General features: G+C 34.3%; 1 protein-coding gene across 4 annotated transcripts in view; it reads left to right on the top strand.

Annotated features, from left to right (window-relative positions):
* LOC106666322 (zinc finger CCCH domain-containing protein 13) overlaps positions 1-24359 on the top strand; it is a 29964-nt gene that overhangs the window by 4016 nt on the left and 1589 nt on the right. Inside the window, exons 2-28 of one of the 4 annotated variants that reach the window (XR_002910471.1) lie at positions 3331-3475; positions 7742-7987; positions 8048-8152; positions 8216-9079; positions 9556-10250; positions 12076-12204; positions 12321-12450; positions 12529-12683; positions 12737-13110; positions 13176-13398; positions 13560-13685; positions 13752-14173; positions 14565-14739; positions 14886-15040; positions 15114-15642; positions 15798-16014; positions 16090-16233; positions 16294-16478; positions 16567-16765; positions 16888-17169; positions 17249-17401; positions 17553-17664; positions 21943-22112; positions 22193-22316; positions 22395-22537; positions 22593-22902; positions 24025-24273. Coding sequence is in view for 3 of the 4 variants with exons in the window: in XM_014393423.2 (XP_014248909.1) it covers positions 3386-3475; positions 7742-7987; positions 8048-8152; positions 8216-9079; positions 9556-10250; positions 12076-12204; positions 12321-12450; positions 12529-12683; positions 12737-13110; positions 13176-13398; positions 13560-13685; positions 13752-14173; positions 14565-14739; positions 14886-15040; positions 15114-15640; positions 15799-16014; positions 16090-16233; positions 16294-16478; positions 16567-16765; positions 16888-17169; positions 17249-17401; positions 17553-17664; positions 21943-22112; positions 22193-22316; positions 22395-22537; positions 22593-22902 (6454 nt within the window). In the remaining variant the exon portion in view is untranslated. Of the gene's footprint in view, positions 1-3330; positions 3476-7499; positions 7580-7741; positions 7988-8047; positions 8153-8215; positions 9080-9555; positions 10251-12075; positions 12205-12320; positions 12451-12528; positions 12684-12736; positions 13111-13175; positions 13399-13559; positions 13686-13751; positions 14174-14564; positions 14740-14885; positions 15041-15113; positions 15643-15797; positions 16015-16089; positions 16234-16293; positions 16479-16566; positions 16766-16887; positions 17170-17248; positions 17402-17552; positions 17665-21942; positions 22113-22192; positions 22317-22394; positions 22538-22592; positions 22903-24024; positions 24274-24359 lie in introns of those variants that run through there. The other 3 variants (XM_014393423.2, XM_024227838.1, XM_014393425.2) reach the window with 3 other exon arrangements.

Here is a 24359-nt window from a genome sequence, read left to right as displayed (position 1 = left end):
TGCCATGCAAGTCCTAAACTTCATGATGGAAAACAGTGAAACTGTCATTGCTGCACAACTTTTTTGTGTAATGGCTACAAATCTATTACTTAAAGAATAGAATTTGTGCACTTTGAAGCAGACAAGAAAACCGCCAATTAGCCGAGCGAGGCAAGAACCGAATATTGCTGCTTTGCAAATAACCTTAGCTCATCATTTGGCAAATTCCGCATGCCTAGAGCCACCTATATTTATTGATAGTGTGAATCCCTATGCTTATTTGCAATAAAGTAGTTTTCCTTGCAAGGGTGTTTGCTCTCTAATTTCCTTCTACTCCTACATATTCTGGGACCCAGCAGAGAGTAACTTTATTTTACATACTTAATTTACTAGTAATTTATTTAGCAGCATCTTCGAACTAATGATATTTGAGCATAGTTCTTTGATGTCTGCCTGGCTATCTGACATAATAGCTATATTCTTGGTTTTGTACCCTCGTTCAGGTTGAACTGAGTACATATATATATCTCAATTGCATGGACTTAGGCCTGTAAGATACTGGTGTACTTTCCCATGGGTTCGGAGTATTTGGTTCTTGACCCCCTGCCCTTGTACCTTCTTGCTTTCCAGATGCTTAGATCCATCGAAGTTTGCTTAGTATAACAATAAAAACAGTTAAACCATTTTTTAATTTTTTTACTGAATTCCTAGGATTAACATCAAATATCAACAATGGGCCATTTGAGAATTAAACCTTAGTTTGGTGCATTTATTGACCCTCAGCTATGCTAAATGGTTGCTAATAGTGAAGTGGTTTTAATTTGCTTTATTTTATGTTTCAAATAATGCTTAATCTGCTGCAGTGAAACATGTACACCAACATTCAATTGTGCATTATAACTCAAATACAGGAAAAAAGCTTAGGTGGTAAACACCAAAAGCAAATGTGCAGCCATTTTAAATTTACTGTACTTCAAATTTTGTATGAGTTAATAAATTATTTGTTAACAGATTTTTTTCTTTACCTCCAAATTACATGCAATAAATCCTTCATTGTCCAGGATAATGATGGGGTGTCCACAGAAAATCAAAAACCACAGATAATGGAATTTATTTTTGTAATGTATTAATTAAGGTTACATCGAAAAACTGTCAGGCCAAGTCTACACAAGCGCTCGAAATGCGGCGTTTGAAACTCCTCCTGCCTCTTATTGTTTTTAATGGTTTGAAACACATGATAGGAAACTCGAGGCCATTCTGAATATGCGTAAGAACAGCGGGTATCGGTGTAGTTAGTTTCAAAATGAACCCTCTTGAGGTAGGATGTGCTATGGGGATTTTACTGTTGAAGCAACTTATGAAAAAAAAAAATTAGGGGGCTTAAAGCCCTATTTGTTGAAATAAATTAATAAAATAGTACACATTAATCATGACATATGAGTAACTAATATTTGAATTGCCGATATGAACGTCAGTGTAGTTTGAACAACGTTCCAAGCCTCTTACCATGTTAGAAACACTAACGCTGGGCATCCGCCAACATTTTATGCGTTGGAAACACTAGTCTACACTGCATCCGAGTTTTTCTGTACAAATGCATTGAAAAGTTCTGTTTTGAGAGGTGAACGCTGCATTTTGAGCACTAGAATAGGCCTAACATGAATAAAGCAAAACTAAAGGCCTGTGACAGATTCGATTGCAAAAATACCCCCCAACACCCTACAACAAGCTTCTAAAGCGTAGGTTTTCTGGAAAAGGTGCGTCGTTCTGGAATGTCTGTAAATAGGGAAGGATTTAGTGAGTCATCCCAGAATGAGAGACATAACGATTCTGTTAATGTAAACAGACTGGTGGGAGTTTCATAGGAACAAGACAAAATACTGTGAATCAGAAGTGAATTGCTGTATGAAATATATACCCTGTATATATAGACAGTGGCTTGAGGCTTGGATAATTAGATTCTAGGTAAACGAACCATATATAATAAAACTGTATTTTGGTTTTATATACAAATTATATATTTGGTTTTTATACTTGCAGTTTAACATATTGCATTTACTCTGAGAATGTTTCACATTCTAACCAATAAAATTCGATCGTTTAAATAAAGAGGAATAAAAATCATCAGGTTAATTTTATTCGTATTACAGGATTTTACTCCCTTAACAAACAAAAATCTATGACAGGGTACAATTTTGACAAAAGGATTATTCTCAATGTGTTGTTTATCGTTAAGATTTGTCTGGTGCAGACTGCTCAGGTCTGGTTATTAAGGATTAAGGTTATTAGCAGTAAATCACATCTCACGCTCAGTTAAGATTCTAATTTGTTTAGTTGACTTTTCCTTTCTTTTTTTAAATTAGCCACAGTAGAAGGTCTTTAAATCAATGAGGGACCCACTAATTAAATATATGTATGTAATTGGAATGAATAACAATAATTTTTATGTCCCCTTATCTATTTTATTAATGAAATAATAAAAAAATGTTCACTAGAAGTTCAAAACTTTATTTTTGCAAGAGTTTTTTCTTCCCAGCAAAAAAAGTTTTCATTTTTAGATTATATTTCTTTCTGTCTTTTTCATTACATTGTTGTACTGTCAATGGAAACGATCTTCCACGTATGGAAAGTTGATGGATATCTTGTTTGTTGTAATTAATAATAATTAATAAAAATACTAAAGAAAGACTACTTTTTATAAAAGTGTTTTTGGTTGTCTCTGTCTGTGGAATAGAGTGGGGTCAAGATAAATTGTAATAACTTATAGAATAGAATAAGAGTAACAATATTATCAAGATAATATAGTTTTAATGAAATAATATATTTTTTCAAAATAGAAAAAAAGTAATATACTTTTCCATAACATATTAGAATAAATAGCAAGTTAAAAATACTGTTATTTTAATTAGCCTTTTTTTTTTTTATTCTTATGCCAATATGTCCTACCAATTATTATTGTTACGCATAAGTTTTGTTTATAATGAATCAGTATGGGGGGAGGGTGATCAATTGACACATTTTATTATATATACCAATTGTTGAACATAGGAAAGTGAGAGCATCTGATAGACATGCATAATGAGAATAGGAGATGGTTGGAAACGATAAAGTGAAAATAATTTTAGTAAATGTTTTGTTTAGTTCGCAGGACTCAAGCTAATACAATCTTTGATTGAATATAGTTTAGAAGATTGTATTGTCTCATTTCTGCCTTGTTTTAATATAAATTTGTCATTTTTGCCCTGGTAACTACACTGAATCAACACGAGTGGATTAAAAGCTATTTTTTATTTGGACATTCGATAATTCAGTCCTACTTGTTGACATTAACATTATTTCTTTCTGTTTCAGAATAAAGGTTCGTTCTGAGGGTCTGTTATAATCTAAATGGTTCCCTGCGGACAGCATGTCTACATTGTCGGGGGTACCAACGAAGGGGGAGAAAGGAAAAAAGTTCCAATCCCTAGATATAAATAGCTTGTACAGCACAACAAGGGTAATTTGAACAAAACATTTTAACATTTTGCTAGTTTAATTTATTTGTGTGTAGTTTTAAGCCTTAAGAGTTTTTATCCTGTAAAGGAAGGATGCGATTCAATTACAATAATAATATTTAACAATTTCAATGTGGGGCTGTATTTGCTGAAAACCCTCTTTACGTGATCATATTTTTGGTAAAGTACATAATAACAATTATATAAACAACAGGCATATAAACAACTTATTTGTCATTAAAAGTTCGAAAAACCAATAGAGTTGGTTGGAGGTAAATTTACCTCCTCCGTAATGTGTGAAAATCCAAGTTATACAATCCGTATAGCATGCCTCGCAAAAGTGACGTTTCCTATTATGTTCAATAACTAATAAGTTTTAAATACTTATTTTTAAGGATATTTTTTTAATGAAGTGAAAATTTTGATATGTACAACAAAAAATTATATTGTGATAATGTGTGTAAATTAATTAAATATAATTAAAATTATGGTCATATAAGATATGAATATAAGATACACACACAACACACAAATAACACATAAAACTATTCATATAAACTAACTTTATAATTAAATTATATAATTGTTTAAAGCTAAAAACTATTTATACAAATAATTTTTCAAAAATAACTTGAAATTTCAAATCTTCATGGGACTTTTTAAAACAAATTCCAAAGCATAATCCCATCGCAACCTGGGCAGAACGTACTGACTTCTGCCTTTCAAAGCCTTTTTTCGGACAATGGAGTAAAATCAATTTTTTCTTCCTTGTCCTCATTGTCTGCTTACTCTTTGTTATCATCCTCCTTCAATAGTTTTAATAAATCCTCATTGGACAATTCATTTAATATTAATTGTTCTTGAGTTTAAATATTTTGACAGGTGGTTCCCCTTTCCAATTCAACTGTTCAGACGGGCCAGGTTGCTTGTATCTATTGGGTTGTCCGGAAAATAATGCAGGATTTTAAGTTTTCATTAAAAAAAATCTATATAAAATATTCTGTTTACGTTTACAGGATTACTCATTTGTATGAATGTCAACACTTATTAATCCTCTTCCAAATGATATTGTTTGTTTACCTCTGTAGCATTCCGCTACTTGGAAATAATTCAGTCATCCTTATAATGTCAAAGCGAGAATTTCGTACGATTTTCTTTTACGAGTTTAAACTCGGCCGAAGCGGAGCCCAAACGGCTAGAAACATTAACCAAGTCTGGGGCGAGGGTTGTGTTAATGAGTGCACTGTGCAAAGGTGGTTTAAAAAATTTCGGGAGGGAGATTTCAGCCTTGAAGATGAAGAAGGTCGTGGAAGGCCTTCCTCTCTTAATGATGATGTTCTGCGATCAGTGGTGGAAGAAAACCCCAAAACAACTGTTCGAGAACTTGCAGAGCAACTCAAAGTCAGTAAAACGACCGTCGCTGACCACCTCAAGGCGATTGGAAAAGTGAAAAAACTTGAAAATTGGGTTCCACACTCATTAAACGATCGCCAAAAAATCAGCGCTTTGATGTTTGTGCATCACTTCTTTGTCGAAACAAAAATGACCCATTTCTGGCCAGAATTGTTACATGTGACGAAAAGTGGATTCTCTACGATAACACTAGACGTTCTGGACAGTGGCTCGACAAAGGAGAAGCTCCAAAGCCCCCAACTCATCAAAAAAAGGTAATGGTTACGGTATGGTGGGCTTCATTTGGTTTAATACACTACAGCTTCTTAAATCCTGGCGAAACCATCAATGCTGAATCATACTGTAACCAAATTAATACCATGCATCAGAAATTGGCAGTAATGAAGCCCTCTTTGGTCAATCGGAAAGGGCCCATTTTGTTGCATGACAACGCTCGACCACATGTGTCACGTGTAACGTCACAAAAATTATTGGAGCTTGGCTATGAAACTTTGCCTCACCCACCCTACTCTCCGGACCTCTCGCCTACTGACTACCATTTTTTTAGACACCTGGACCACTACTTACAACACATAATATTCAAAAATCAAACGGAACTGGAAAATGCATTTATTGACTTTATCAATTCTAAAAATTCTGAATTCTACTCAGACGGAATTAATAAGTTACCAACACGGGAGAAATGTATTGAGAGTATGGGAAATTATTTTGATTAAAGAACATTGCTTTAAAGTAACTAGTTTCTTTTTTTTTGTTTAATACCAAAATCCTGCATTATTTTCCGGACAACCCAATATTTCTAAAATTTTAAAAGGCACGTTATGAAAGAAAAATCATAATAAACAAATGTTGCTTCCTCACTACCGACAATTACTATTATTTTTAGCAGTTTGTAAACAAAAAAAATATTTTAAACAAAAAAAAATGGTAAAAGAACACAAAAAATAAGTTATTTTTTTATTTATTGTACTTTTCTATTTTTTTAAATCAAAATATTAATACCAATTTTTAAAATACTAAAATTAAGTTTAATTACCAAATGATAGTACAATCTTTTTTTAAAAAAAATATATATATATGGAAAAACTGCAATAACTCAGGTTCAAATTAAAATAATCGAAAACAGCTTGCAGTTTAAGGTAGGTAATTCACTCAATAAATTCAAACCAAAGGTCTGGTGAAAGGAACAACATGAGAAATTTTCGACCATGAAGGAGGTAAATTTACCTCCTTTACATTAAAAGTGTTAATTTACCAAATGATACAGATTCAACACTCAAAACATACAAGCATGTATAGCGAATTCAATTAATACAGTCTGTTTTCTATGAAAATTTGATGGAATACTTTTGATACATGATTCGAATTTTAACTAAATTTGCATACTGGATTTGTACTAGAATTATTACAACAAACAAAATAACTAATTTAAATATTTTTTATTTAAACAGATAACCGAATACAAAATTATTAATCAAATAAAAATTTGAAACTATTAAAAATGAAAATTCCAGTAAGTTAGTAGCTGTACAAAATATAATTATTTTTCCTGTATAGCATTACTTTTACAAGGACTTTTTAATTAGAATATCTAGGTTACTTATTATAGAACGAGCATTGGTTGAACATCTGTACTGAATATGTATATGTGCCATTATTTTAACGCTTAGTCTATTCTTTTGTTGTTTGCTAAATACAGTCGACTCTTGATAAAACCCAAGGAACACAAAAATAATAGAGAAAAAATTATCAAGAGGAAAGAAAAAAATTAAGAGTTGATATGCATTTTTAAAAGTTCTTACATGCATTGTACATATATGAAACATTGTAATAATAATGAAAAAGTGAAAATAGATCAACTGTAAAATTGGACATTATGCATTATTTCTTTCAATTAATTATTCTTTTTTTATGTAAGGCATGTTATTATGCATTATTTAAAAAAAAATTCAATGTGGCTTGGTGTCCTTTGAATAAATGATTTTCCTAAAAGTGACCAATGATGAGAACACATTGACAAAACATTGTCCACCAAACATAATAAACTAGAGAAAGTTCGAAGAAACTAGGCTGCAAGGAAGTAAACATATGTGGAAATTCGGAGGAATAATTACAATGACAAAGTTGGAATTATAAAGAGGGGAAGTGGCTCCATTTCGATTTATAGAATTCTCTCTCCCATTGTAAAAAATAATTTACTATTTATTATTGAGTGTATCAAAATGTACAGAATTTTTTCATTGTACCAGTGAGACCCAAATTAACAAGATTCAACTCTATTTGTTACAATTAATCATGATTAATCAATTTAAATGTTATATGCTTGATAAGCATGACATACGAGAAAAGTTAAATTCTCAGGAAGATAAGATGCTCGTGCAACGTATAACCTCGATTTTGTGATTAAAATAATCAAAGACATGTAATAAAAGCAAACCAGAAAATATTTCAGCACCTATCAGTGCAATTAATTTGTTTTTATTTTTAAAAGTAATTGTTATTATGTCAAATGTGATTAAAGGAAACTTGTTTTGAAAAATCTGCTATTGCATGACTCATGAGTGATTCATTTTTCCTGTGTACACTATCTGACTCGATCATTCTGAATCTTAATGCTACTGAGATTTGTTCTTTGTTGGTTTCTTTTAGTTTCCAGATATTTTTAAATGGTTATTCTTTTAAAGTGCATTCAGGTCAGACTTTTTTTTTAATGAAGTTTTATTTTATGTTACAAATTATTTAAACTGTTTATGGTTCTTTTATGTATTTCTTTCTTTCAGTTAATGAAAGTTTGTTAAGTATTATATAAATATTAAAGTTTTAAAACCGATGTATATTGTTTTAACAATATCTAGGGCGAATCTAGTGATCACCATCCTCAAAAGAACTTACTAGCACGCAGACATGGAATGCAAACGCTTGGCAAGGTCCCACCATCTCGTCGTCCCCCGGCTAATCTCCCTAGTTTGAAATCAGAACACAGCGGAAACGATCCAACAGTAAGCCTAGTACCGACAGGAGGAACAGGATGGGGGAGCAAGCCAGGAGAAATGGGTCCATCCCCAACACCCCAGCCGACCACACAGACTTCAACGACACCGGTAATTTTTTGTGATTAAAGTTGAATGATTAGCCTGTTCTTATAACTTTATTGCCTGCAGGCGAGTTCAATAAGCCAATCACATGGAACAAGTGCCCCTGCTGCCGTGGGGACACCTGTTCCGCCGCAAAACTTGTCAACACAGACCCCAACCACTCAACCACAGGTATTTTTGTTTTCTTTTCTTCTTATCGGGTTTGCTGTTTACTGTTTGTTTTGATACCCTTAGGTGATGATGAAGCCAGTAGGAAACACAACAAGCACAGGAGACAAAACTTGGAGTTCAGTTATGTGTGCAGATCAAGGTCCGAGCTTCCTGGCACACCAGTCACCGCAGTTCCACCAAGAATTCCCGAGCCTATCTGGGGAGGGAGTGGCCCAGGCCCACCCGAAGGGGAGTGGAGGGGCGGTGATGGATATTCCTTATGGCCCAGGCCCATCTCTTCGCCCGCAAACGGAAGGCTCTTGGGTTTTAGGAGGGAGTGCGAGAGCAGCCACACCCCAACACCCTTATTTTCCTCAGGAGACTGGTGGAGTTCGCAACAACTTGGGCCAATTTGGGGCGGGCGTGGCCCCGGTAGGCCTTTCCATCTCGCCTCCTCAGAGCCAGATTTCTTCTCTGCCGTTCAAAGGGAGCATGCCGTTCTTGTTATCTAAAACAGGCCCAAATTCATTCCCGTCCGGATTTTCGGGAATACCCCCTTCAGTTAGATCAAGTCATATGTCAGGCCCTTCTGAAAACCGATTCATGCCAGGCTCCTCCCGCCCCACCGTCGGTGATTCAGAGGACCTTCCAATTGTCAAAGTCGAAGATATCAATCGCATCGATGAAATTGCGAGGGATACCGGCTGGGCCAATCAAGATGATATCGATTACAGTGAAACGCTGAATTTCAGCGATAATGAAAGCACAGGAGCTGACGACGATAGGGATAAACAGAAATCTTCACCTCAACGTATTAAAGATGACCATAAAAAGGAAAATGATTCTGATAAACAAAACAGCCATCAAAACGAAAAGCCCTGGCTGCAAAGAAACACATCACTGCCATCGTCTGACTATAGAGCATCTATGTCTAGAACAAATGACCCAGTGAGTACAAAACAAAGCTCATTTAGTAATATAAATTTAAGATCAAACAGAAAAGTTAATGATACCATAAAATCAAGTTTTGGAAAAAGCAGTTTCCCTAATAACAGTACATAATGTTAATTGTATTCAAATGTAAAATTTCTTAAATAGAAGCAAGACTTTAGTAATTTGTTTATTAAGTTTAATAGTCAATTATAAAATAAATGGAATCTGTTAATTACATCCCATTTTAAGTCCATAATAAGATAAAATAAATACGATCAAAATAATTTATTAATATTTTAATTTTTAGTAAATCATGTGAATTTAAACAAAACATTGAATATTTAATGAACAAATAAAAAGGGGATTTGTTTAATTGTATCATTATTATTGTATTATATATTGTATCATTGTATCATATTAATAAGAATATAAATATAGAACATTATTTTCAGAATTATTATTATAATTTGTTGTTACTTTTTTTTTTAAAGGTTATAAGACAAGAAATGGAACTGAGCACGGAAATGCAAGCAAAGAGAAATTTAAGAGAGTCGATAGCGGCTGTTGCTGATAGAGCACATCAGAGGAAAGAGGATGAAGAACAGAGATTTGTCCTCAAGAAAAGTATGCAGGAAAATGAGCTGAAAAACAAAAACAAGGATGAATCGTCATTTTCCTCTATGTCAAATGACAGAGAGAAAGAGGACAAACAAATGACACCGACATTGATCAATAAAGACACAAGTGACAGAGATTTCAGGCAAATTTCACAAATGGATTCGAGGCCAAACTATGGGCGGGACAGGGATCGTGATCGGGATCGCGACCGTGACCGTGACCGCGACCGGGGTAGGGACAACACTTACTCAAGCTTCACACTAGCCCCAAGGTTCCAGAAGCAACAAAACGAGAAAAACAACCAGCAGTACATGCGCCAGCATGCTTCCAACAGTTCAAATTATCAATTTCAAAATTTCAACTCAATAGGAGATGATCCACGGTGCCTCCTCTCGAACCACGGCTCCTCACATTATAATAAAGGAGGTGGATCAAACCGATCTGGCGAATCTGATATTTCTGAACGTGGAAAAGAAAGGCTGAAGGACAAGGAAGATGAAAAAGAAAGGGATAGTAGAGACAACCGCCACACTCCTCCAGAACAGGATCGTGATCGTGATCGTGACCGGTTAGCTATTATTTTTTAATTGCATGGTTTTAATTTGCATGTGTTGAGTTCTGCTTACCATTCATCATCTTCATACTATTCTCAGCATCTAAAAACCTAATGCAATTCCACAATTATTTTATACTTAATTTATTCTTCTTTGTAATAATATAAAATATTTTGATTAAAGTTATTTATACTCTAATAAGATTTTTAGCAGCTGAGAATTTACTGCTTAGGAATCCCAATTTTTCTGGTTCACCCCTATTTAGTTAGAGCCTTACTGTTTTTTACTTTCTGAACTTTTATCTATCCAGAGAGAAAATTGTGTTAAAACTAGTCGTTAGAAAAATGGGTATTTGAATAGACTATCAGGAAATTTCGAGGATAATTTCTGTACCCCATCATTAGTAGAATACAATACAGAAATTAATCAAAATTATATTTTAGTTTGTAAAAAGATAATTTGTAAAACAGAAAATAAAAATAATAACACAAAATTTGGATTTAAATAAAAAAAAATTGGGTTTAAACAATCTATTTTTAACTGCAGGAAGAAAAAACTTGATTGACTCTAATTTTGTTTAAACTAAAAACTTTTTTAAAAATCATTTACCAAATTAAATTGTTGAACAAAAGAATTCCCGTTTGGAAACTACAGGAAAATGTAGACTTCGATCATAAGTTTCAAAGATTGTGTTTAATATTATGTTTATGTTTGTAAACAGATAAAAATTTTTGACCTTTGATATTTATAACTAACATTCTCTTGATCGTCTTGTACTTTATCATATTTTGCCCATCTCAACCGAAAATATGCACTAATTTCGGATGGTTTAAAAATTGGGAATAAAAATCTAGAGGCATGCCAAAACTTTTAAGATTCACATGTGTGCATGCATACACATGTGTGATATTTGAATTTAAAAGATTAATAACATGTACATGGTAAATGGAAATCCTTACAAAAAAGTTAATCTTTGCCAACCTTGACTTTTTGTGGGTGTGTGCATGAATTTATGTGATTTTAATGTAAAATTATCATATCAGAACATAAGTTGGTGTCTGTTCTATTAATAAATGCTATCAAAGAAAATAAATAGTTACCAAGATCTCTGTTTTGATGAAAGGTGGTGCGTGTGTGTGTGAGTGAGAGAGAGAGAGGAGAGAGAAATAAGTGAGTGAATATTTTTGTTAAAATTAGATTCATGATATTATATTTGTAGTGGGTGCAAGTCTCTCTTTAAAAATATTTGCGATCATTACCAGTGGAATTTGTGAGTGTGTATGTGGATTCTATGAAAATAAAAATAAAAAATTATAATGAAATTACTGATGGTGTTTTTACTGGATGATGCATGCCTCTGTCTAACATTACAATAATAAATAATTTTAATAATAATACTTTTCATTAAAGAAAAATTTCTTATTATTGTTATTGTTACTGTGTTTTTTAAACAAACAGAAAGTAGCATACGAGTTTTGGAGCTGGAAGTTCATATTTAAAATATTGATCTAGGTGTTTTTTTCTCCCCCTGATGGTAGGGATGATATGATGGAATCATCATGGAAGTTCATAATAGTAATAGATTAGGGTTTGGTCAGTAATCATGATTTTGTTTAAAATCAGGTTTTATATACACAAACTCATATGATTATATGTTGTAAATAGTGCTTGTTTTAGTCTCTAGAATATAGAGAATAAAAGTCTAAATAACTTGCTATCCGTTTTACACTTTTCTCTCTGTTTCCTATTTTTGTACAAATGAATTCAAATAAACAAAAAAAAATGGACTCCAAGATTGATTTCAATGTATCTTAATAAGAAATTTGTTACCCTCTATAGGTTTAGAGGAGTAAGAAATGACAGAGGTTACGAGTCTAACAGAAAAAGCTATTTTGACAGCCATGGACCAGATTACAATAGATCTCAGAGAGGTTATGAAGATAGAAATAAAGAATCTTATTGCAGGCAGTCAGTAACCCTTATATTTTTCATTCCTAGTCTTTCTAGCCTTCTGTTTTGTTTTTTGAAACTAGTAACTGACTTATGCTATCCATTTTATGATAAACATGTTTTTCAATTTTTAGGCGGGAAAGGGAGGTTGAATGGGAAGGAAGAAGAGGGACCACCTGGGAAAACAGAAATCATGCCGATGATAAGAAAGGTCGTAGGGATGTTAAAAAACCTAATCCTGTGGACGGCTACAACAAAGTTCATGTGGGTGCCATTTTTTATTTGTTATTTTTATTCATTTTTTGTTGAAACCATTTGATTAATTTGTTTTTATCTGTGTAGTCTAATTTTTCGGATGATAGAGACGATATAAGAGAGAGGCCACAAAGACCAGAAAGTAGAGACAGGCCTGAACACCCGACAAGACCTGATTCTCGAGATTCTAGGATATCTAGAGAGTCAAGAAACTCTAAGGAATCCATCAGAGATGACACGAGGTACGTTGATTAAAGTATGTTTTAATCCACAATTACTAGTGGTCCTTTTATAGGTCTATGGGTGAAACAAGCCACAGTTTTAGCTGGGACAACAGGGAAGACAAGCCAAGGAAAAAAGATAGTTTTAAAGAAGACAGGAGAGAAAATCAATCTAGAAGAGAAGGCTACGGTCCGATAAAGAATGAAAAATTCACAGCTTATGACAAACAGTACAGTGAGAAGAAGGAACAGTTGAGCACGTCGTTGATACTGACTAGGACAACGGCAGATGAGTGGACAAAGCTGGGTCCAGGTGTGACTTCGACGAGTAACAATACATCTTGGGCAGACGCCACTGAAGAGAATAGCCCGTCGACAGTCCATCAGAAATCTTCTCCTTCACCTCCCCTTACAGACCAGTCATTAACGCAGCCAACGCAATCTCAACGTAAAAAATTATTTAAAGTACAATGTATAGATGAGGGAAATGAGATTTTTTTTTAAATTTTGTAGTGCCTGCTGAAGAAGAAGGTGAAACTCAGATCAAAGATGATACACACGATAAAAAAAAGGATGTAACGCTGCTGAAAGACAACAGGGGTGAAAAGAGCAATAGAGGTGGAGGAAACCGTGGTTCAGGAAGAGGTGGTTCGAGGCAAGGCGGTCTCTCTGGAAATAGCAATTACACGGGATTTCCTTCTCGTAGCAACTGGCCGAATAGGGAAGGAGGTGGAAGGTAAATCCTAAATAAATCACTTAGATATTTTATTTATGAAGGATTGGTTATAAAATTATGTGCAGATTCAAGTTAGTAATTACTAATGTAACTACAAATACTATAATAGTATTTACAGGATGACACATTATTATATTATGTAATAAAAACTTATTTTATAGGCGTGTTGGTAACAAGCCTCAAAAGGGTCATCGAATGGGTTCTGAATCAGAAGGGTCTGCAGATGAAATTTCTGCATCCACTGAATCAGGGAAAGAAGATAAAAAGACTAACGATGGCAAACAAAGGTTAGTGAAAATATTTCTAAATAACTCCTCAAATTTTGGAACAATAATTAACCTTGGGTCTCCTAGGTCTGGAGACAGAAAAAAAGACAAGGACGAAAGAAACAGGGAGTCAAAGAAAAACGAGGCCGACAAGGGCTCAACACAAACCAGGCAGGATAGAAAGCAACAGCCCCAGCAACAACAGCCCATCGGAAGCGGTGGCGGCTATGACTCTGGCAGGAGAAAGGAAGGGGGATTTGCCCCAATCGGAGAACCTTCAAGGCGAGGCAGAGGCGGAGGAGGCTTCCGGGCTTCACGAGGAGGGATGTGCAATGTCGGTGGCCAGTACGGACCTCCGGGAAGTAAATCCCCATTCCCCTCTCACCAGCACACGGAGAACAAAAATGAAAACGACGACAAACTCAGCACTGATAAACCCTTACAAGGAGATTCCGACCTTCAATCGGAAGAAAAGGCTAAACATAAAACAAATACTGCTGGAATTACAGGTATTCTAAAGAGATGTTGATCACCAATTAGTAGTTACCCTTTTCGCCAAGAAGAGATGTCTCTCCTTAAAAAGCCTTCCCACTAGACCCCCGTTTCCTTCAAAGGAAAGAAAACCATTATATTTTCTATTTAACAATTTAAAATAAATGTTGTTTAAAACAGTTTATTCATTATTTCTTAGTAGATGTAATTTTATAACAAAATTTTGAGATTAGTTTTTAAAAACAGTCGTCCGTGCTTTTCTCCTCAATCCATTCCCATCCTCGGATTATATTGAGCCTTTTAAAACAAGTAGACATTAGCAAAAAAAATATATATGAAGCAAAAGTGAATATTAATAATGATGTATTTTTTAAAAGAATAAAATACATTTTTTTGCTCTAATTTCAGGATTCTCTCGCCAGAACAAGGACATGAGGAAAGAGGATGGCAACCGCAACCAGAAAAACAAAAACAAAGGGAAAGGCAGCGGCGAGGAAACGCAAAGTGATGCAAGTGAAAGCGGCGACGGAAAGGGAAAACACTTTAGACATCCTAACAAAATGGATAAGAGTAAATTTCAGAGGTAAGTTTTAATAAATCTAACACATTTTGAAAATTTCCTGAGCACTTGACAAAATTATTTTGGCTTGAATGATTAAAAAAAAGTTAAAATACTCTTTCCTTTCTCCTATATCTCAAAATAAAATGGTTTGTAATTGTTACAATTAGGTCTGTTGGTGATAAACGTGGGACATTCAACTCGATGCAAATGAATGGAAGACCCAGTAGAGCAGACGATGGTAAAAATGAGGACTTGGCTAATAACATTGTTGGTGATAAAAAAGCCCTCATGGAAAAAGACTCTGATAGCTCTAATTACACGAGTAATTTTTTCTTTTAAACTTTTTCTATTCTTGTAATAAAGAATTTGTTTTAATTTAATTGTGCATAAAACAGATAATGGCTTCCAAGAAGTGAGAAGTAAAAAAGTAGGCAAAGAACCACGTCCGTTGTCAAAAGATGATCAAAAACGTGGACGTGCCAATAAAGATGCAAAAGGGAATCCCCAGGGCAGCAACCCTAACAAAGGCGCTCAAATGAACAAAATGCTACACTTGAATAAACGAGAACGGAATAACAAACCTCCTCGCCTTCAACGCCTTGAAAATTCCCGCCAGCAACAACAGCAACAGCAGCAGGAGGTGAACGACATGAACAAGCTCAACCACACTGTGCAACTATTCTCGCTCAATAGAACCGAAGTCGTCAATTGCACCGCTGCACCGCCTCCGCCTACTAATGCATGGGACAAGCCTATATCACTCAGTACCAGAACGACACCACCGCCCAACACGGTCCACATGTCTACGGTGAATCCTGGACAGGATAAGACCAGTATGGATCTCGGTGATCATCAGTCTGGCACTGGCAGTCAAACGGGAAGTCCAACTGCTGATAAGGCCTTAACGAAAATGAATAGAGATGTAAGTTAACCGAAGTACAATTAGAATTTTTCCCCCTATAAAGATACTAACATTTAAATAATATTAGTACAAAGCAGCCCTGTTCTGATTAAGATGACAATTTCTTCTAAGTTGAAACAATAATTTTCTCTTTTAATTACAATTGGTCAATATTACAGGTGGATAAGAATATGAGACATCCCGTTCAGACAATAATTATCCAAAATACAAATTATAAAACCCAGGCACTGGAGAAAGTCAAAGGGAAGCTCGATGATGATATGGAGGCAAACACTCACCAAATGCGTCTTGTCACAGCTGGCTACAAACCCAATGAAATGAAACCAGGTGACAAGGTGCCAGAAGCCCTACAGATGCCGATGGCATTTAACAAGGTCAGATTGACAGTTTCTATATCAATATTATTTAAATATGATTGTTCTTTTATTAATGGTCTTTTTTAAATACAGGGTGAGGACAATGTCGATATGGATTTCAAATTTGATTCAGAATTATCCCAGTTGACTGAAGACAAAACAAATATCCCTCACTCAATATTGGTCCAGTCATCATCCACAGCAGATCTTAACCAAAAGATTGCTTCCGTTAAAAAGGTACAATGTAATTTAATTTTATGTAAATTTTATATTAATTGATAATTTTTTCTTGTAAAGGTCTGGGACCATCCAGGTACCGTAATGGAACATCATCAACACCATGTCGATGAAAATTTAGGAGTGGTGTCAACATCATCGACAACCTTCACCACAAACTTCGGTGGCGTTGTCGACACGACTTTGGACCACTCTTCTGCTCACCAGGTCGATGATTCAGCCTTCAACAGTGCTGATGTTTACGGGTGAGTGGTTTTAAACCATCCTTCCATTTAAAAAACCAACATCGTCAAGACTTTTATTAAGACAAACTATATTTTTCCTGAACTTTAGTACTACGCCACTGCAAGGTACTGCAGGAGCGTATAGCTCGGGTAATGCCAACATGATGAAACCTGATCCAAATAATCCGGCGTCGACGCCACAGCCACAAGCGGTGGCCATGGCTTCAGGTCTAGCCAATCATTCAGGAGCTAGCCTATCATCTCCGCCACCTCAGTATAATCAAACTACACATTTTAACAACTACCAAGTATGTTTTTTTTTTCTTATGTAAATTCTTGATACACATTTCAATTAATATTAAATTTATCTGTCTTAAAATACTATTCGGATTGAAAGAAAATTTAGTTCAAATTGTTAATTTATTTGTAGCAATATAGTAACATCCCTGCCATCCCTTCACCACCTACTGTGATAAATTTGGCTGCAGGGGGCCAACAAGTTACAAGCGATGTTTATTCGTTTATGAGCCCTGTAATGGGAAGCCAGCCTACAAGGACCAATTTCAACCAGTATCAGTTTAACTTGAACCAGGGTAGCGTTATGGGCCAGACGTCTGCATACAACCAGCAATCGCTATATCACATTCCTCAGGCGGCCGGTACCAACGCTCCCCATCCAAGTGAGGTCTACAGTCCCTTCAGACTACAGCCGGTAATTATTGAACAATTCAAATTATTTAGTAGCATTAAGAAAATAATTGGAATTATAATTTTGTTCTTTCTTTTGGCAGAATCCTTACGGGCAGTCTCAACAAATTGGAAATAATCCTACTGTTTTGATCACTTCGTCAACCGCCAATTCGTCGCTCATGTCAGCTAGCGTAAAGTCAACGACACAACTTGGCGCAATCGGCACAAAGGGATTCCAATCATCGCACCCACAGGTGGAAAATTATTTTAGAATAAGAATAACAATACAATAATAAGAATAGCTCTAGATATTATACTACTATATAAATTGTTTTTATATTTACACTTTTCATATTATTTTGACCTTATCATTTAATTAGTGTTAAATTAAATTCATATTCACAGGTGCAACTTAATTACATGCCTTATGAAGCACAAATGGTAGCTTCCAATTACATAAGAGGGACTGTACCGACTATGCAGACTACTCCTACTTCATTTTATTCTAATTCAACAGGTAATTATTTTATGTAAACTTAACAAACAAAACAAGCCGTCACTTAAAATATGCCGATATGATCAGACTCATAACGAGACAGAATGAGATTAATCTTTTGAAAGTTCTTCCTTTTCTGACAAGTGCTTCTTGCAGACGGCTTTTCTCGTACTGCTGAAATTGGTACCTGATTGGCTATTTAATATATTGTTTACATTAATGCTATTGAATTAATTTCACCATGAATAAAGTCTACGGAAAAATTGTAAAATCACTAATATTGCAATTGTATTTTTTTGTAAAATTTTAATTGTGGTTCTAATTTATCATTTAGCCAACATGATGAAACTGATGACGAGACAGAGAGGAAAACTTAAGCCAGTTTATTCGTTTTAAAGAGGTCTTCTCTTTTCTCGAGTATTTCTGGCCAACGGGTTTCTCCTCGCTGCTGAATCTGGCGCCTGATTGGCTGTTTTATTATTTTAATTTTTTTAAGTAACATGCATAGTACATGAAATTTTTTTTCTCCCCTTTTCTTTCTTTCTTTCCACTTTTGCAAGAGAGATCCGAAGTGATGATATTGAAGAGAAGGTATCAACCACTGAAAGTTTAATTTGACGTATGATCAATATTATGTCAAGGGGTAAGGGGGAGAATAAAAAAACAAAATTACAACTTTGCCAAGCTTTTGACCCGGGCTTCAAAAATATGTCCTGATGACCTTGGAGCCCAAGTCGAAAGTTTAGCAAATTTGGAATTTTGTTTGTTATTTTACCCCTTGACATAATACTGATCATACATCAAATGATGATATGTAAAGTCTTAGCTTTATTTTTAAAAAAATCTTCCCCTTTCCGCAATTATTACTTTGCAAAATCTATTTTCTTTGCTCCATTTTTTATAGATCTATATCATTGTAGGCAATATCTTTTTTTAAACATAATGTTAACATGATATGCCAATATGATGAAACTGATGACGAGACAGAGAGAAAAACTCAAAAGCCTGTTTATCCGTTTTAAAGAGGTCTTCTCTTATCTCGAGTATTTCTGGCCAATGGGTTTCTTCTCACTGCTGAATCTGGCACCTGATTGGCGGTTTTATCATTTTAATTTTTTAAGAACCCTGCATAACACGAAATTAAAGTTGTATTTTTATTGTGTCGTTTTGTAAATGATGATACGCACTTTTGTAAGAGAGATCCGAAGTGATGATATATAAAGTAAGCTTTATTTTTTAAAAATTCTTCCACTTTCCGCAATTATTACTTTGCAAACTCTATTTTCTTTGCTCCATTTTTTATAGACCTATATCATTGTAGGCAATATTTTTTTATAAACATAATGTTAACGTGATATGCCAATATGATGAAACTGATGACGAGACAGAGAGAAAACTCAAAAGCCTGTTTATCCGTTTTAAAGAGGTCTTCTCTTTTCTCGAGTATTTCTGGCCAATGGGTTTCTTCTCACTGCTGAATCTGGCACCTGATTGGCGGTTTTATCATTTTATTTTTTTAGGAATCCTGCATAACACAAAATTAAAGTTGTATTTTTATTGTATCGTTTTGTAAATGATGTCATGCACTTTTGTAAGAGAGATTCGAAGCGATGACATTTAAAGTCTTAGCTTTATTTTTTTAAAATCTTCCCCTTTCCGCAATTATTACTTTGCAAATTCTATTTTCTTTGCCCCATTTTTTATAGATCTATATCATTGTAGGCAATATATTTTTATAAACATAATGTTAACATGATATGCCAATATGATGAAACTGATGACGAGACAGAGAGAAAAACTCAAAAGCCTGTTTATCCGTTTTAAAGAGGTCTTCTCTTTTCTCGAGTATTTCTGGCCAATGGGTTTCTCCTCACTGCTGAATCTGGCACCTGATTGGCGGTTTTATCATTTTAATTTTTTAAGAGCCCTGCATAACACAAAATTAAATAGTTGAATTTATTTTTATTGTGTCGTTTTGTTAGTGATGACACACACATTTGTAAGAGAGATCGGAAATGATGATATGTAAAGTCTTAGCTTTATTTTTAAAAAAATCTTCCCCTTTCCACAATTATTACTTTGCAAAATCTATTTTCTTTGCTCCATTTTTTATAGATCTATATCATTGTAGGCAATATCTTTTGATAAACATAATATTAACATATGCCAATATGATGAAACTGATGACGAGACAGAGAGAAAAATTCAAAAGCCTGTTTATCCGTTTTAAAGAGGTCTTCTCTTTTACCGAGTATTTCTGGCCAATGGGTTTCTTCTCACTGCTGAATCTGGCACTTGATTGGCTGTTTTATTATTTTTGTTAATGACATTTATCAGTTGATTAATGTAATGTATCATACTTTGGAAAGAGAGATCATACCAATCATATGTTTAGGTGTTGCAAGTTAGCGAATGAAGCTTTTTGACTAGTTCAACTTGATCTCGTGTAGCAATCTTGATAAAATTTGGTTACAATATGTAGAAATACTTTTTAAAACTAACCTAATAAAAGAAAAAAAAATACTTCAAGAAAGTATTTTTCTAACGGTTTATCTAGTCTGAACAACCAGTTGAGGCGTGAGTTGCGAGTTAGCGAATGTAGTCTTTTGACTAGTTCAACTTGATCTTCTGTAGTAATCTTGATAAAAATTTGTCACAATATGTAAAAATACTTTCTAAAACTAAGGAAATATCAAACGTCTAAAAAAAACTTGAAAAAGTATATTTTTCAAAAGGGTTTTTGAATTTGAACTACCGGTTGAGGCGCGAGTTGGCGAATGAAGCTGTTTGAAAGTTTAACTAGATCTTGTGTAGCAATCTTGTTAAAAATTGATCACAATATGTAGAAATACTTTATAAAAATTAGGAAATATCAAGTCTAAAAAAACTTCAAAAAAGTATGTTTTTATTCTGTTTTTTCGAGTTTGAACTACCAGTTGAGGCGCAAGTTAGCGAATAACGCCTTTTGACAAGTTCAACTTGATCTTGCATAGCAATTTTATTAAAAGTTGGTCACAATATGTAGAAACAGTTTCAAGTAAATATCAAAAGTATATAAAATCCTCCCATTTTAGCAATTCTTTCTTTATCTTTACTCATTATTTTATAGGCTTATGACATTGTAGGCAATATTTTTTCATAAACATAATACGTTTGTTCCATGATGCGTCCAAGCTATCAGAAAACTAGAGCCTGGATTTTGCAATAAAAATCAACAAATGTGAAATTATTTTGCTCTAAAAATATTAAAATGAACAACATGAATGAGACATCACCCGAGTTATATAATTTAAATTTAATAAATTTTAATAATCAGAAAGAGAACTGACCCTGGCTATCTTTCCACAACCCAAATACTTCTGTAAAATTTAAATAGGATTCCAATTATTACAAGAAAATTCTTTTGTGTAGGTTCATTTACATTAATAAAATAATGTTATAAAGTAAAATAAATAAAAGAAAATTTTTTTAGCAATGTTGTTGGAGGTGGTTTTTAATGAAAAATTTATATTTTTTAAAAACAACATAATTAATTTTTTCAAATATAAAAATAAAAAGGGCAACAGCAACAAAGAAACTAAAGCAATAATAAAAATTTCTTATTTGAAATATTATTCAAATTTCCAAAAATATGCAGAATAAAATTTGAACTATTGTTCCACAAAGGTATGATTTGGATAAATATCTGATCAATGATTACCATGGTCCTTACGACGACGAGTTACAAACTATATGGAAGGTACCGTTTGACTATAGGAGTCTGAAATTGGAAAAAAAAAGCATTCAACCATAGTTGAGATTTCGCGATCTGTCGTCCAGGTTTGTGCAAACAATAAATCACGGATTAGTTAAGAACTAGTTGGTGATTGTTTGTTGGAACAAACCTAATGTGTAACAATAACAAGATTGTAGCCAACGTGATGAAACTGTTGGCGAGATAGACAGAAAAACTCGAAAAAGTATATTTATTATTTTTATACGTCTTCTGGCCAACAGGTTTCTTTTCACTGCTTAATTGGCTATTAAAATTTAATTCATTTTTTCCTCCTCTAAATTCATCATTTGATACAAGAAGAAAAACAAAAATTCGGATGCCAGTTTTATTGATCTAAAAAGGAGGCTTCCTTTTGAACCATATAAAAAAATAAATAAATGAAATAAAAACAAAAGTAAAAGACAGAATAATAAAGTTAAAACTATAGATACATAGAATTTTTATTTTTTTATGAAGAAATACATATTCAATTTCTGGGACTTTGACATACAGTAATTTAAAAAAAAAAATCTTTCTTCCTCTAGTTGGACAAACAGGATTGTTTCAAGCTCCAGGAAATTCCCTTTTGACTGCTACAGGGAATCAGACTGCATTACAGGGCACATTCGGTATCCAGGGCTTTAACACACCTTCTGGTGGTAATCCTGGGGCTTCATCATCATCAAATGTGACCCAGACAAACTATAATTCTCAAGTAAGTTTTTAAAAGGCACAAACTTTTTTTTTTTTTTTTTTAATTAAAATGCATTTTATAAAACAAAATTTTCTTTCCAGGCTGGACATTATCGAGGTCAGTCACAGAACTACTTGAAGCCAGCACCTCCTGTTCAGCATCCTGGGGACGCTTCAAAGCTTGCTTCCTCAAATCCTGATGTCATAAATAGTGTATTTTCTGGAGGTTTGTTCCATTTTGTATTTCTGGTGTTTGTATATTGCAATACAGCACGTTTAGATATTGATTTTGTGCGAAAATTAGGTAGCAGTACTGGTCAAATAGCATCACCTAAGTCGAGGTCGAGCGGGGTCAACTCTGGTGGCAATAAACAAGTACCATCGCAGCAGCCCAGCCCAACACAGACCCACCCTAAATTCTTGAATTATCAGTCGAATCAGAACCTGGTATGTTTGCCTTTTGATAAATTGAGAACAAAAATTTGACATGGGAAAATGCCAGGTGTTGCAGCAGCAGAGCACCAACAGTGGCGGCCAGAGGAACAACCAACCCCTGCCTGTACAGTACATCCGCCCAGCAAATAATTCCAGCATGTTGAGCAACAACAGCATGTCATCCAAGTACTCGCAACCTATTCAAAGACCCAATGCATTCCAACAGATGCCCTCGCCCCAGCAGCAGCAACAGCTCATGCAGCAGCATCAATCAGTTCAACAGCAGAACCGCCAACAGCACAGAATCCCCAATTCAAGACAGCAGTCTCAGCCACAGACACAACACAACAAAATGATGCATTATTATCCACAACAAGGTATGTAGTGCATTAAAACGTATATTTCAAGATTAAATTTTTGGTTTTAACATTAATTTCACTCTAAGAAGTTAGTCGTCATACTTTATTAATAATTGCAATCTAGAGGCTAAATTCTGAGCTTTTCAATAAATTACTTCTCCGTTTTGTATTGAAACATTTTCCCCCTATAGAAGTGGTCTATACTCAGATGTAGTCTGAAGGAACTAGGATCAGGACTGTAGGGAACAAGCTCAATATCCTACATATTTAGGCCCAACTGTGACACTTTTTATGTATGCAGTTAGGAAGGATGCAGTTGAGGTCATAGGTAGTCTTGAACAAAACTTAGTTCTATTTACACAAAGAAACTGTCCATATTATGTCCCTAAAGTGTTCATTGTGCCAGTAAATCCATTTTTCCTCACTGGTGGCAATGTTTCTAATGTACCAATTATTAAAGTTATGTTGATTTTTTTTTTTTTTTTTTAATTGATTAAAGTTTTAAGTTGAAATAAAAAAAGTCAGTGTCACAAGCGGGATTCAAACCCACGACCTTCAGCTTGATACGCCACTACTCTACCACTTGAGCCATCATGACTTCAATCCCCTCGGGCACTAACTTCCCATCTCAACCCCACTTTTGAATTTTCCCTCCTTTTTGCCATTTTTCAAATGTCGTGTAATCTATTTGATTCTCGGCGACAAGTGAAAAAATAGTGAATTTTTTTTTTTACATTACTTGTTAATTGGTTTTAAGCATATAAAATTGTAAATTGTACTGCAACAAGCTTTGTTTGTTTGGCAGTTGATATTTATGTTTCTATGAATTTCTCAATTCATGGTTGATCACTGTCCTCTTGCTAGGTTTGTATAACAATTTTTTTTTCCTTTCAAATTGAACCATTTTTAGCAGTTGTAATTTTTATTCAGGGAATGTCCAAAAATTCTGATTGCAAAATGTGGGGGTCCTACGTTCATATAATTTATTCAAATAAGTGTACGGAAAGAAAACAGCCATTTTTCTACTCATCTCAAACATTTAATTTGAGTTAGTTATTTTGCTTTATTTTATTTATTTATTATATAATTACATTTAATATAATATATTATATTTATTATTTTTTTTACTTTGCCCTACAGACATTCAGTCAATGTCATTTTGTTGGTGACTACGCCAACTAACCCGGGCCACCCCCAAAGGGCACTACCCCATACGTCCGATTCTCATTCGGGTATACACTTAATTTCGGCAGCATTAGGAGGATGTGGATAAAAACCGTCCAAGGCCACAGAGGCCCCTGGAAAAGTCCACATCCTCTCCACTTCCCGAGGACCATTTGCCCTTTGCATGTGGAGCACCCTCCGGAGAAAACCCGAGATTTTTTAATTGTAACAGTCATTCATATATTCATAGATAATTTTTTAATTTAGTTCATTTAAGATAGCAGGCATAATTAAATTATTGGTTTTGATTA

The sequence above is a fragment of the Cimex lectularius genome, unplaced genomic scaffold (assembly GCF_000648675.2).
Source record: "Cimex lectularius strain Harlan isolate CLEC.00 unplaced genomic scaffold, Clec_2.1 scaffold62, whole genome shotgun sequence".
NCBI classification, from domain to species: domain Eukaryota; kingdom Metazoa; phylum Arthropoda; class Insecta; order Hemiptera; family Cimicidae; genus Cimex; species Cimex lectularius.
Note: the sequence above shows the minus strand (reverse complement) of the source record. Positions and strands in the feature narration are given on the sequence as shown.